The 14,760-nt window shown below is 35.1% G+C and overlaps 1 protein-coding gene across 5 annotated transcripts in view; it reads right to left on the bottom strand.

Annotated features, from left to right (window-relative positions):
* FER (FER tyrosine kinase) overlaps positions 1 to 14,760 on the bottom strand; it is a 467,575-nt gene that overhangs the window by 410,305 nt on the left and 42,510 nt on the right. For all 5 annotated transcript variants that reach the window (XM_057540547.1, XM_057540548.1, XM_007192081.3 and 2 more), the window contains one exon: positions 7,601 to 7,868. In XM_057540547.1, coding sequence (XP_057396530.1) covers positions 7,601 to 7,807 — 207 coding nt within the window. In that variant the 5' untranslated portion in view covers positions 7,808 to 7,868. The remainder of the gene's footprint in view (positions 1 to 7,600; positions 7,869 to 14,760) is intronic.

Raw genomic sequence — 14,760 nt, 5'->3', positions numbered from 1 at the left:
AAAACAACTATTAACAGGCCTAAAGGGAAAATCTGACAGCAATACAATAATTGTTGGAGACTTTAACCACATTTACATCAATGGATAGATCATCTACACAGAAAATCAATAAGGAAACATCAGCCTTAAATGAAACATCAGACCTGATGGACTTAACAGAAATATAAAGAACATTCCACCCAAAAGCAGCAGAATACACATTCTTCTCAAGGGCACATGGAGCATTCTCAAGGATAGGCCACATGTTAGACCACAGAACAAGTCGCAATAAATTTAAGAAGACTGAAATAATATCAAGAAATTCCTATCAAAATTCCAGTGGCATTCTGCACAGACCTAGAATAAATAATTCTAAAATTTGTATGGGACCAAAGTCCCCAAGAAAAGGAGGGAGGGAGGGAGGGACGGAAGGAAGGAAGGGAAGGAAGAACAGAAAGAAGGAAGGAATGAACAAAGCTGTAGGTATCATGCTCCCTGATTTCAAACTATACTACAAAACAATAGTAATCAAAATAGTATGGTATTGGCATAAGATACATAGATCAACAGAATAGAGAGCCAGAAATAAATCCACACATATATGGTCAATTAATTTACAACAAAGGAGGCAAAAATATACAATGGGAAAAGGCAGTCTCTTCAATAAATGGTGTTGGGAAAACCCAACATCCACATGCAAGAGAATAAAACTGGATGACTATATTACACCATACACAAAAATCAACTCAAAATTGATTAAAGACTTGAATGTAAGATCAGAAACCATAAAACTCCTGGAAGAAAACATAAGCAGTAAGCTCCCTGACATCACTCTTAGAGGTATTTTTTGGATCTAATTCAAACGCAATGGCAACAAAAGCAAAAATAAATAATTGGGACTATATCAAACTAAAAAGCTTCAGTACAGCAAAGGAAACCAGCAATAAAACAAAAAGACAACCTCCAGAATAGGATAAGATATTTGCAAATCATACATCCAATAATGGGCTAATATCCAAAACACATAAAGAACTCATACAACTAAACAACAACAACAAAATCCAATTTAAAAACAGGCAGAGGATATGAATAGACATTTTTCCAAAGAAGACATATGGATGGCCAACAGGTAGGTAAAAAGATGCTCAAGATCACCAGCTATTAGGCAAATGCAAATCAAAACCACAATGAGATACTACCACATATCTGTCAGAATAGCTATTGTCAAAAAGACAAGAAATAACAAGTATTGGAGAATTTGTAGAGAAAATGGAACCCTCACACACTGTGAGTGAGAATGTAATTTAGTGCAGCTACTATGTAAAACAATATAAAGCTTCCTCAAATAATAACAGAACTACCATATGCTCTAGTTATTCCACTTCTGGGTATTTATATGAAGTAAACAAGAACACTAACTAAAAGAGATATATTTATCCCTATGTTCACTGTAGCATTGTTTAAATCAGCCAGATATGGAAATAACCTAAGTGTCCATTGGTGGATGAAGAGATAAAGAAGATGTGGTATATATACACAATGGAATATTTCTCAGCCATAAAAAAGAAGGAAATCTTTGCCACTTATGACAACATGAATGGGCTGTGAGGCTATTATGCTAAGTGAAATAAGTCAGTCAGAGAAAGACCAACACCATATGATTTCATTTATATGTGGAATTTAAAAAAACAAAACAAATAAGCAAAGAAAATAAAACTCGCAGGTACAGGAACATACTGGTGGTTATCAGAGGGGAAAGGGATTGGGGTGTAGGTGGAAGGGGTGAAGCGGTCAATTATATGGTGACAGATGATAACTAGACTTATTGCAATGATCACTTTATGGTATATACAGATACTGATTATGTTGTACACCTGAAACCAAAATGTTAGGTACCAGGTTTACTGGAATGAAAAACAAAAAAAACAAAAAAAACTATCCTAACATGAAGGAGAGGAAGGAAGGAAGGAAGGAAGGAAGGAAGGAAGGAAGGAAGGAAGGAAGGAAGGTTGGTTAATTCATTTGTCAAAAAAAGGAACAACTCTAAACATTTATGTACTTCTTAACAAAGATTCAAAATACATGAAATAAAAACTGATCAAACTGCAGGGAGAAACAGACTTATTCACAATTATAATCAGAGATTTCAACACCACTCTCTCAATAACTGATAGAACAGGTGGACAAAAATGAGTAAGGAGGGACTTCCCTGGGGCCCAGTGGTTAAGAATCCACCTTCCAATGCAAGGGGCGCGGTTCGATCCCTGGTTGGGGACCTAAGATCCCACATGCCGTGGGGCAACTAAGCCCATGCACTGCAACTACTGAGCCCACATGCTCTAGAGCCTGCACACCACAACTACTGAGACTGCGCACCACAACTACTGAGCCCAGGCACTCTGGAGCCCATGTGCCACAACTAGAGAGAAGCCCACACACCGCAACAAAGAGCATGCACACCGCAACGAAAGACCCCGCATGCCACAACAAAGATCCCATGTGCCACACCTAAGATCCAATGCAGCCAAATAATTTTTTTTTAAAAAAGTGTAACCATATTCTTTAAAATAAAAAAACAATGAGTAAAGAAATAAACGGCTTGAACACTACTATGAACAATCATACTTGACCTAATTGTCATTTATAAGAACACTGCGAACAACAGCAGCAGAGTATAAAGTGCACATGAAAGAGTTACCAAGACACACCATACTCTGGGCCATGAAACAAGTATCCATAAATTTAAAAGGATTCAAGTCATATAAAATAGGATCTTTGAAAACAATGGAACTCAATTTGAAATCAGTAACAAAAATATCTCTAGAAAAAAAAACAACTACTTGGAAATTATATAAGAGACTTTGAAAGAATACATGGGTCAAAGAAGGAATCAAAAGTGAAATTAAAATGTATTCTGAACTGAAAAAAATGAAAATAACCATATGAGAATTTTCTGGGATGCAGCTAAAACAGTACTCAGAAAAAATTAAGAACACTATAAGGATGTACGTATTACAGAAGAAGAATAGTCTTAAATCAGTGATCTCAACTTCTACTTTATTAATCCAGGGGAGAAAAAGAGCAAATGAAACAAAAATTAAATGGGGAAAAAAAATTAATAATTTCACAGCAGAAATCAATGCAACAGGAAACAGAATATCAATATACAATGAATGAAATCAAAAGTTGGTTCTCATATAACATCAGTAAAATTGAGAAACATCTAGCCAGTCCAATCAAGAAAAAAAAAAAAGAAGACACAAATTATCAATATCAGGAATGAGAGAGATAAGACTACTACAGATTCTCCAAATATTAAAAAGACAATAAGGCAAAATAATAAACACTAAAAAATTGACAACTTAGGCAAAAATAAACAAATTCCTTACAGTTCACTGAAGAAGAAAAGGATCATATGAATAGCCCTTTATTTTAAAAGTTAAATTTATAACTAAAAACCTTCTCCCAAAGAAAACTCTAGGCCAAGATGACTTCACTGGTGAATTCTATCACACACCTAAGTAAGAAATAAAACCAATTCTACATAAACTTCTCCAGAAAATTGAAGAAAATATTTCCCACTTGTCTTATGAAGCCAGCCTTATTACTCTGCTACCAAAACCAGACAGTATTACAAGAAAAGGAACTGTAGATCTATACCCCTCAGCAACACTGATACAAAAATTCTCCAAAAAAAATTTCTTAGCAAATTGAATCCAATGACATAAAAACAAGGATAATAAAACAAGATGAAGTGGGAAGGTTGGTTTTTTTTTAACAATCTTCAAATGTTTGAAACATCTGAAAATCAATCAATACATTTCAACATATTATCAAACTGAAAAGAAAAAACAATACAATCACCTAAGCAGAAGACAAACCACTTGACAAAATCCAACAACAATTAATGAAAAAGCTCTCAGCTAGGCAGGAACAGAAGGGAATTTCTATAAGCTTATAGAAGATAACTACAAAAACTCAAAATTAACATCATACTTAATAGTGAAACACTAAACGCTTTTCCCCTAAGATCAGGAACAAGACATAGATGTCTGCTGTCAATACTTCTATTGAACTCTGCACCAGAGGTTTTAGCTATTGCAAGAAGGCCACAAAAATAAATAAAAGGCATCCAAATTGGAAAGGAAGAACTAAAATTCTCTTTGTTTGCAGATAATATAATCATCTGTGTAGAAAATTCAATGGACTTTACAAGACAACTGCAAATAAGTACGTTTTGCAAAGTTTAGGTTCTGAGATTAACATACATAATAACAATGAACAGTGGAAAACGGAAAATTAGGAAAAATACTATTTATGAGAACATCAAAAAATATGAAATACACATAAATCCAAAAGACCTATACACTTAAAACTATTGATATAAGATTAATTAGAAAAATTAAAGAAGATATACACCATGTTTATGGATTAGAACTCCAATACTGTTAAGATATACATTTTCCCAAAATTTACCTATATATTCAATGCATTTCAATCAAAATTCAGTAGCCTTTTTTATAGAAATTGATGAGCTGATTCTAAAATTCATATGGAAATGCACAGGAACTAAAGTAGCCAAAACAATTTTGGAAAGAAAAAAAAAAGCACAAAGAGAAATTACACTATCTAACTTTGAGATTACTATAAAGCAACAATAATCAGAATAGTGTGATGCATTTTCAGAGTTAAGAGGAAAAGCTGACATACTCCTTGTTTTTCTTTGGGTTTCCAACCATTGTTCAACTGTTATCTCTCAACATTTCCTCTCTGAAAGGCAATACTACCAATTAAACCACTTCCTCTCAATCTATCACCTTTTCCTATCCCCCTTTCCCATCCCCCAAATTCTCCTGCCCTCTTTATCTCAGCATTCGTCTCCATCTATCCCTCACCAAAATACCTGACACTTCAGTATACACATTGATGACTCCTTCTCTGTCCTGACCTCATAAATCCTCAATCTTCTTACCTGTTAATACTATTTCTTGTTCCTTTTACTACCTTACTTTTTTTTTTTTAAGATTTTTTTGATGTGGAGCATTTGTAAAGTCTTTATTGAATTTGTTACAATATTGCTTCTCTTTTATGTTTTGGCTTTTTGGCTGCAAGGCATGTGGGATCTTAGCTCCCCAACGAGGGATCAAACCCACACCGCCTGCACTGGAAGGGGAAGTCTTAACCACTGGACCGCCAAGGGAAGTCCCATACTTTTCTAAACAGTATAATTTCAGTTAAACATAGTAAATAAAACACATGGCTATTTTTCACTCCTTTCCAAAACCCTACCAAAATATAACATAGTTACTTAAAGTATAAATTCGCAATAACAAAGATAGAAAAGGCAACAATCACAGATAAGACTTGCCAACAAAACGTTAGAAAAGGTAAGTGGTAACTGATTAGCATATCAGGAAAAGTTGAAACTTAAGTGTTCGGCAAAGGGGAGGTCAAGAAGAAAAGGCCACATGGTGGGAGGGGGAATTGGAGGAAAATGATCAAAAGGTACAAACTTCCAGTTATAAGATAAATAAGTACTAGGGATATAATGTACAGCATGATGACTATAGTTAACACTGTTGTATGATAAAGAGAGTCGTTAAGTGAGTGCTTTCTAAGAGTTTTTATCAAAAAGAGAAATTTTTTTCTTTTCCTTTTATTATTTGGATATCAGCTAAATCTACTGTGGTAATCATTTCACAACATAACATAAATCAAACCATCATGCTGGACTTCCCTGGTGGTGCAGTGGTTAAGAATCTGCCTGCCAATGCAGGGGATACGGGTACGATCCCTGATCCGGGAAGATCCCACATGCCGGGAAGCAACTAAGCCCATGTGCCACAACTACTGAGGCTGCGCTCCAGAGGCCATGAGCCACAACTACTGAACCCATGTGCCACAACTACTGAAGCCCACTCACCTAGAGCCCGTGCTCCGCAACAAGAGAAGCCACGACAATGAGAAGCCCACACATCGCAATGAAGAGTAGCCCCCGCTCACCACAACTAGAGAAAGCCCGCGCGCAGCAACGAAGACCCAATGCAGCCAAAAATAAATAAATAAATAAATTTATTAAAAATAAAAGAATGAGGAAGCCCTTTAAAAAAAAAAATCATGCTATACACCTTAAACCTATACAGTGATGTATGTCAATTATATCTCAATGAAACTGGGGGAGAAAAAGAAGAAAAGACCAGTTCATAGGTTCAGATAACTCCAATAAAGCTCAGGAACTGGAGAAATCTAAATGAAGAAAAAGGAGAGGGCACTGAAACAGAAGGACTGATTCAGTCTATATAAGGAACAGCCAGAATTCTAGTTCCTATTGCTCAGCCCACAGACATGCAACTATCCTTCCCCCAGTGCAGAAGAAAACAAGAGGAAAAAATTAACCAGAGAGCTTTTGGACTCAGAGACACCAGGCAGCTTACCAACAACAGGAGGATTAACTAAAATATGACTCTTTGAACACTCAATCTACTTTCCCTGTCTATTCCCATAACATAACAGAATAGTCAAACAAAATACAGGACACCAGTTAAATTTGAATTTCAGATAAAAAATAAATAATTTTTAGTGTATGCATTTCTCAAATATTGTACGCAAATTTAACTGGTGTTCTATATTTTAATTTGCTACATCTGGCAACCTTAGCTTCAGACTAGAGACTAGAGAATTGTTCTTTGGGGAATTTCATTGGCCCAGGAAAGGATGTTAAAGATATTAACATTAGGAGTTCTCAGCGAAATCACAGATCTTTACCTGATCACACATACCACATACACACATTCCCCATAAGAAATAGAGTTTCTTCTACAATTTACTCAAATCCTAAGACCCATGAGTGCAAGAAACACACTAATTTTTTTAACTTTCCAAGTAAGGTGAAAAGAAATTTTAACTTTGAATAAATATAGTGAAATGTGAAGTAAGACAATGAAAATAAACAGAGCGAAAATCCAAGAACTATTAAGGTGTGTAATATTTCATATTTTATGCCTTCAAAGGACAATTAACAGTGCAATTTTGGCCTTTATTTTTATAGCCCTTATTTTTAAATTTTATATTATACTTTATAATCTTGGAGCTAAAAAACCATATTGTTTATCCAAAGGATTTTTATGTGTGATTAAATCATCAATATATTAGTATTTTAGTAATGAAATGACAGCAAAGAACACCTACATGTTAAAATACTCCATGTGATTCACAATACAAATGATTCACAGAAGAATGCAGGGAAGGTGGGTTATAATGAAAGTTTGTGTCAAAAGAAGAAAACAGCAGGGCTCAAGGAACCTAAGGAGGTAGGGTAATAAAGAAAATGAAATTTGTAAGAAGGGTTCTCAAACCTAACTAATCATTAGAATAATCTGGACATCTATAGGAAAAAAAGATTTCAAAGTTCAAAAATTTCAGACCTACTGACTCAGAATATCAGGAGCTGGGCCCAAATTTTACAATTTTTGAAACTTTCCCCATGAGATTCTGATAATCAGCAAGATTTTGGAAGATTTTAGAATGCTGACTTAGGTACGCTTATTCAATAGTATGATCTATTTGCCTTAAGGACAACTATGATGCTATAGACAATAAATGATGAAATCATTCTTCTTACCTTGGATACATTGCTGACATAATTCATTTGGATAGTACTTTCCTTATCAACTTGATTACAAAGGTTCTGTAAAGTAGATGCATATTCTTTATCACTTTTTATTCTCAGGGCCATAAATTTCTTCACTGTTTCCAGTAACCGTAATTCCCAGTCTTGCAATTTTAACACAGCTTCATGTGAATTCTTCAGGTCACTCCCAAACCCCATTTTTGTAAGGCACTGTCTTATCCTCCACACTGCACAATTGAGCCGTCTAATCAGCACATATCTGTGTATGTAAACAGAAGAAAAGAATCTTAAATCAAAAGGAAATTAGTCTTCAAAGCAAAGTTATGGCCCATTCTTTTTAGAGTAAAAAAAAATCGTTATAACTGAATGCTTTCCCCCAAAAATCAGGAACAAGATGAGAATGTCCAATCTCACCACTTCTATTCAACACTATAATGGAGGTTCCAGTCAGTACAATGAAATAAGTGAAATAATTTTCAATGAATTTGGAATGGAAGAAGTAAAACTATATTTATTTGCAGATGACATGATGTATATAGAAAATCCTAAGAAATACAATTTTTAAAGTATTAGAACTAATAAATGAGCTCAGTAAGATTACAGGGTACAAGATCAATATACAAATATCAACTGTATTTCTATATACTAGCAATGATCAATCTGAAAACAAAATTAAAAAACAATTCCAAAACAATTCCATTTATAACAGCATCAAAAAGAATAAAATATTTAGGAATAAATTTTACAAAATAAACACAAAACTTTACCCTTAAAATTATAAAATATTGTTGAAAAAAATTAAAGACGACCTAAATAAATGGAAAGACTCATGTTAATGGATCCAAAAGACTTAATATTGTTAAGAAAGCAATACTGTCCAACTTGTTCTACAAACTTAACTCAATCCATATTAAAATCTAAGCTAGCTTTTTTTTTCTGCAGAAATTGACATGCTAATCTTAAAATTTACAAAGAAATGCAAGGAAGCCAGAATAACCAAATAAATAAACAAACAAACCAAAACACCCTGAAGAAAAAGAACAAAGCTGGAGGACTCAGACTTCACTGCCAAGTCTATTCAATGGAGGAAAAAAAAGTCTTTTCTACTAAAGATGCTGGGACAATTGGATTCCACATGCAAAAGAGTTAAGCAGGATGCCTCCTTAGACCATACACAAAAAATTAAATCTAAAGGAATCACAGATCTAAATATCAGAGCTAAAACTATAAAACTCTCAAAAGAAAATATAGTAGTAAATCTTCATGACCTTGGTCCAGGCAATGGTTTCTAGATATGACACCAAAAGTGCAAGCAACAAAATAAAAATATGTAAATTTGTTTTCATCAAAATTAAAAACTTCTGTACTTCGAAGGCCACCATCAAGTAAGTGATAAGACCACAGAATAGGGAAAATATTTACAAATCATATATCTGATCAGGGACTTTTATCTGGATTATATAAAGTATTCTTACAACTCAATAATGAGACAAACCAATTAAAAATGGGCAAAAGATCTGAGTAGACATTTCTCCAAATAAGATTTACAGACATCCACTAAGCACATGAAAAGATGTTCAATATCATTAGCCATTAGGAAAATACCAATCAAAACCACAATGAGGGCTTCCCTGGTGGTGCAGTGGTTGAGAATCTGCCTGCCAATGCCGGCGACACGGGTTCGAGCCCTGGTCTAGGAGGATCCCACATGCCGTGGAGCAACTGGGCCCGTGAGCCACAACTACTGAGCCTGCGTGTCTGGAGCCTGTGCTCTGCAACAAGAGAGGCTGCGATGGTGAGAGGCCCGCGCATCGCAATGAAGAGTGGCCCCTGCTTGCCACAACTGGAGAAAGCCCTCACACAGAAACGAAGACCCAACACAGCCAAAAATAAATAAATTAAAAAAAAAAAAACCCACAATGAGATACCACTTCACACCACTAAGATGTCCATAATCAAAAAGACAGATAATATCAAGTGTTGGAGACTGTGAAGAAATTAGAACCATCAGATACTGGTGGTGTAAATGTAAAATGGATAGTTCCTCAAAACTTAAACAGTTATTATATATGACCCAGAAATTCCACTCTTAGGTATGTACCCAAGAGAAATAAAAACATATGCCCACACAAAAACTTGTGCATGAATATTAGAGCAGAATTATTCATAATAGTCACAAAGGGGAACAACCCAAATGTTCATCAACTGATGAATGGATAAATAAAACACAATGTATCCATACAAAGAAATTGGCAATGGTAATGAATGAAATGTTGATACAAGCTACAGCATGGATAAACCTTGTAAACATGCTAAGTGAAAGAAGCCAAACACAAAAGACTGACATGTTGTGCTATCTTCTTATATGAAATGTCCAAAATCTATTTTTAGAGGCATAAATCAAATTAGTATTGACTAGAGCTGGCAAATTTGTGAAGAAATGAGGAATGACTGCTAACGGGTACTGGATTTCCTTTTGGGGTGAGTAGAGTGTTCTAAAATTGATTGTGGTAATGGTTGCACAACTCTGTGAACAGAATAAAAACCATTAAATTGTACAGTTTAAATGGGTGAATTCTTCAGCATGTGAGTTACAGCTCAAAGTTCTTTAAAAAAAAAATCCTACAGTATAACTTATAATCATCTAAAGGTCACTTATCAGACAACCCAAAGTTATTCCTGCTTGTTTGCTATAAATCCCAAGAACTATGATAGAATTTATTTTCCCCTCCAGTCTCCTAGAATTTCAAGCAAAGAATCTTTTAGGGTCAGTTAGAAGAAATAAAGAAACACATCTTTTATTTTTAAGTCTGGCTCATCATATCAGAAGTCAATTTAATTCAGCTGAAATCCTCTAACGTATACAGAAAAATAAGAAAAGGTTTCTCTCTCTAAGCTCAGTGATACCATCTAAAGAGATGGTAAAAATGTGTGGGTTTTCGAAATAGAAAACAAATTCCAATTTTTTCACAACTGAAAACTGTCTCATTTTATGATCGAACAAGTAGAGCGGGAAAAAGGTTGTGGAAAAATGTACTCCATCAAGGTTTCCAAAGTTGCAAGCAGGACACTAAATGGACCTTAACATAAATAAATCAATAAAAGTAATTGACTTATTCACTTTAATATCAAGTAGGATAATTCCAGTTTATTCACTTTGTAGGTAGTAGCTTTAAAAAATTTACTTTGATATACTGTATCTTTATGGGTCACAAAAAAGAACATTTTTCTGTTATTTTACTTATAGCTCAACTAAGTCTCAGTGAAGATATACTCTATCTCATACCATGTTTTCAATGGAAGAATAAGAAACATTTTTTTTTCCAAAGAAAGGTGAAACGTTTTGCTTTTTTTTTTTAAACTATATCTGAGATTGTGGTTCATTTTATTCTGTAGCTTGGAATAAACATGACTTCTGCTTCTAAATGCATCTAGCTGTGGTCAAAGCTTTGACAATAGCTTTTTTCTCTCATTATTAGGAATTTCAAAAGGATTATGAAGAGCTTAGATGAATAAAAAGGGAAACAATCTGGCAGCTATCTGAGAAACACTCCAGCCCACCCTAAGGGCTTATTTATGTACACCAGTATTCTAGGTCAGGGTGAATATAAAATAATTTAATACATGGTACCACTCCTTGAGGAATGACAAATAATAAAAATTTTTAAAAACAACTCCATAATTAACTGATTATATGTCTAATTATTAAATTAGTAGAGATTATAAATACTTTAAGGAATTAAAAGGAATGGTATCCTACAGATAATTTTTCCATAGATGTCAAATGATATACATAAGACTATTCAATTCAGTAGTGTTTGGAATTTTTTTAAAAACTGGAAATATTAATTAAAAGGAACTGACTAGGTAAATTACAATCAAAGCTGCTGCAGTTGATTGTATTGATAACTGAGAAATCCTAGGGAGTACCATTCAAATCATAGTCTGTGTGAATTTGTTCAATGTCCAACCTTCACAACCATATGTAGTAGATGTGATCATGGCATATTCATTCAGTGGAGTATCATTCAGCCCTAATATAAAAATGAGAAAACTTGTGTATTGATCTGGAACTATCATTAACAATTATTAATAGAAAAAAGTAAGATACAGAACTTGGTATGCCTACATTGTGTAAAAAGGAGGAAGAATAATAAAAATTAAAATTACTTGTAAGTACATAAAATATTTCTAGAAGAACACACAGTGGCTGGGACACAGGAATGGGAAGGAGACTTTTCATTATATACCCTTTTGTACATTTGAATTTTGTTTTAAGTGAACATATTGCTATTACTTATTCAAAAATTAATTAAAGAATTTTTGAAGAGAAAAAGAAAAAATTAATGAAACCTGAAGTAATCCAGAAAAGTTTCCTAGAAATGGCAAGACATGAGTTAAGGTTGGAAAAACCATGATTTAGATAAAAAGGTCAAAAAGCAAATGTATTTCAGGAAGGAATATGGGGAATATAAGTGACTAGGGGGTGAAGTAAAAAAAGAAATGTCTCCAAAATCAAGCTATATGTGGCAAGCAGTGGCAGATGGCATGTCAATTTACCTCTTGCTATTCTAACATTAAGGGAACTAATAAGGCTCAAACTCCTTAACTGGTGTTTAAGGCAAAATAACAAGATCAAGAATGTGATGCTTTAAATTATTAATTTGCTGGTGCTAGTTACGCAAGTGTGTTCAGTTGGTGAAATTTCATAAAGCTGAGCATCTGTGATTTGTGCACTTTTCTATATGTATGTTATAGTTAATTTAAAAAGAGACATAGAGATAGCCTTTAATCTGGAAGCTAGGTATAAAATAGCTTGGAGACAGCAAAAACATAAAATGAGACATAAGAAGGCAAATTAATAAGTCACTACAGCTATACAGCTTGAGAAATGAGGATCTATAATTGACAAGGTCAGTGAGAGTTAAGATCAAAGAGGCTTGACCTGGTAAAAGTATTTAAAGAAAAGAGAGACAGATGACACAATGACAACTTCAAGGCTTTAATAATAAATGATGACAATATCAATAGAAATGGAAGAATGAGAATACAGAGCTACTTTTAAAAAAATACATTCATTTCGGCAGGAAATAAATGCTTAGGTAAAATACAAGGCTAAAGATACAAATTTGAGAGTCCTCTGCTTAAAGGTGATAAAACCAATAGATTGAATGTTGACAGAAAAGCAGAGAATTATAAGGACAAAGCCCATGAGAATGTATCAATGGAGGAACTAGAAGAAGAAAAGCCAAAGGGTAGAGATTAAGTAAGCAAAAAAGAGGTTTGACAGAGTTACAGATGATGGGATAAAAAAGAAGTTATTAGCAATGTCGAATGTCAGAGAGAGAAGTGAAAACTGCAAAAAGTCATTATTGGAATTTTCAGGTAAAGCCAGTATAGTAAAAGAAGTACTTCAGAAGCTCCTACCACCAATAACCGATAAAAAGAACAAAAATTGTTAAGAAAAAACAAAAATTTAAACATATCATCAGCAAATAAAGGAGTATAACTTTATGCCACAAGTTTCACAGCATAGTTTCAAAGGAAAGAAAGAGAAAATTCTGGTGCTCTAGGCAGCATGGAAATGTGCCCAACACTACCCCTCAACTTTCAGAAGATATCCTGAGGAAGAAGAATTAACAAAATCCTTAGAATTCACACTGGATACTCCAAAATGAAAAGCAGCAGCAGACACTGAACAGACCAACCTAGGGAAAAATCAAGAAAATAACTAAAGGAATATTACTCAGCCATAAAAAGAAACGAAATTGAGTTATTTGTAGTGAGGTGGATGGACCTAGAGTCTGTCATACAGAGTGAAGTAAGTCAGAAAGAGAAAAACAAATACCGTATGCTAACATATATATATGGAATCTAAAAAAAAAATGGTTCTGAAGAACCATAGGGAACGATAAGCTGGGAAGAAGTGAGAGACTGGCATTGACATATATACACTACCAAATGTAAAACAGATAGCTAGTGGGAAGCAACCGCAGAGCACAGAGAGATCAGCTCGGTGCTTTGTGACCACCTAGAGGGGTGGGATAGGGAGGGCAGGAGGGAGACACAAGAGGGAGGGGATATGGGGATATATGTATTCATATAGCTGATTCACTTTGTTATACAGCAGAAACTAACACAACAATGTAAAGCAATTATACTCCAATAAAGATGTTAAAAAAGAAAAAAAGAAAAGAACTAAAGAAAGAAGCTTCTCTGTACCAAGACAGGACCTCAGAAAAATGCAGGGAGGGCAGCCTTGGCTTGCCATTTTCCAGGGCTCTATGAAGAACTGGTGGATGAAATTAAATCCAGAAGTACAGGATGTTTAATGGAATCTCATAAGAGAGAGTAAATCTCAGGGCCTTCAACAAGGCCAAACTCAGTCCCAGCCAATACTTCCCCACCCCTCTATCACCATGCTCATATGACAAAAAAACCAAAATTAAAAGTAAAACCTAGGAATTCCCTGGTGGCACAGTGGTTAAGAATCCGCCTGCCAATGCAGGGGACACGGGTTCGAGCCCTGGTCCAGGAAGATCCCACATGCCGTGGAGCAACTAAGCCCATGGGCCACAACTACTGAGCTTGTGCTCTAGAGTCCGCGAACCACAACTACTGAGCCCGCATGCCACAACTGAGTCCGTGCACCTAGAGCCCGTGCTCCGCAACAAGAGAAGCCACTGCAATGAGAAGCCCGCGCACCACAACGAAGAGTAGCCCCCGCTCGACGCAACTAGAGAAAGCCTGTGTGCAGCAATCAAGACCCAATGCAGCCAAAAATTAAAAATAAATTTTAAAAAAAAGTAAAACCTAGCTTCTGATCCAGACAAGATGGCATAGACCATTTTTCCCAGCTCAGCCCCAAAAAACACAACTATAAACACTGAAAATAGCAAAAGGGACGACCAAAGAAGAACTCTGAGAGGTAGAAAAGGGAAACTCCTTTGGGCCTAGGACTGGAAGAACAGCACAGAGGCAGGGTGTCTTGTACTCCCCTCACCCAACAGAAAACGGTCATCCATCCCTGACTTTTCCCAACCTCCAGTCTGGGAACAAAAGGCAGTCCGTGTAGGCTAACTCCTCCCAGGATCCAACAAGAGTCCCTCTGACAACATCAGGCAAGCCAGACACCACCAGCAAGGGAGACA

Source organism: Balaenoptera acutorostrata, chromosome 2, assembly GCF_949987535.1.
Source record: "Balaenoptera acutorostrata chromosome 2, mBalAcu1.1, whole genome shotgun sequence".
NCBI lineage: Eukaryota > Metazoa > Chordata > Mammalia > Artiodactyla > Balaenopteridae > Balaenoptera > Balaenoptera acutorostrata.
This window is presented reverse-complemented; position numbering and strand designations above follow the sequence as displayed.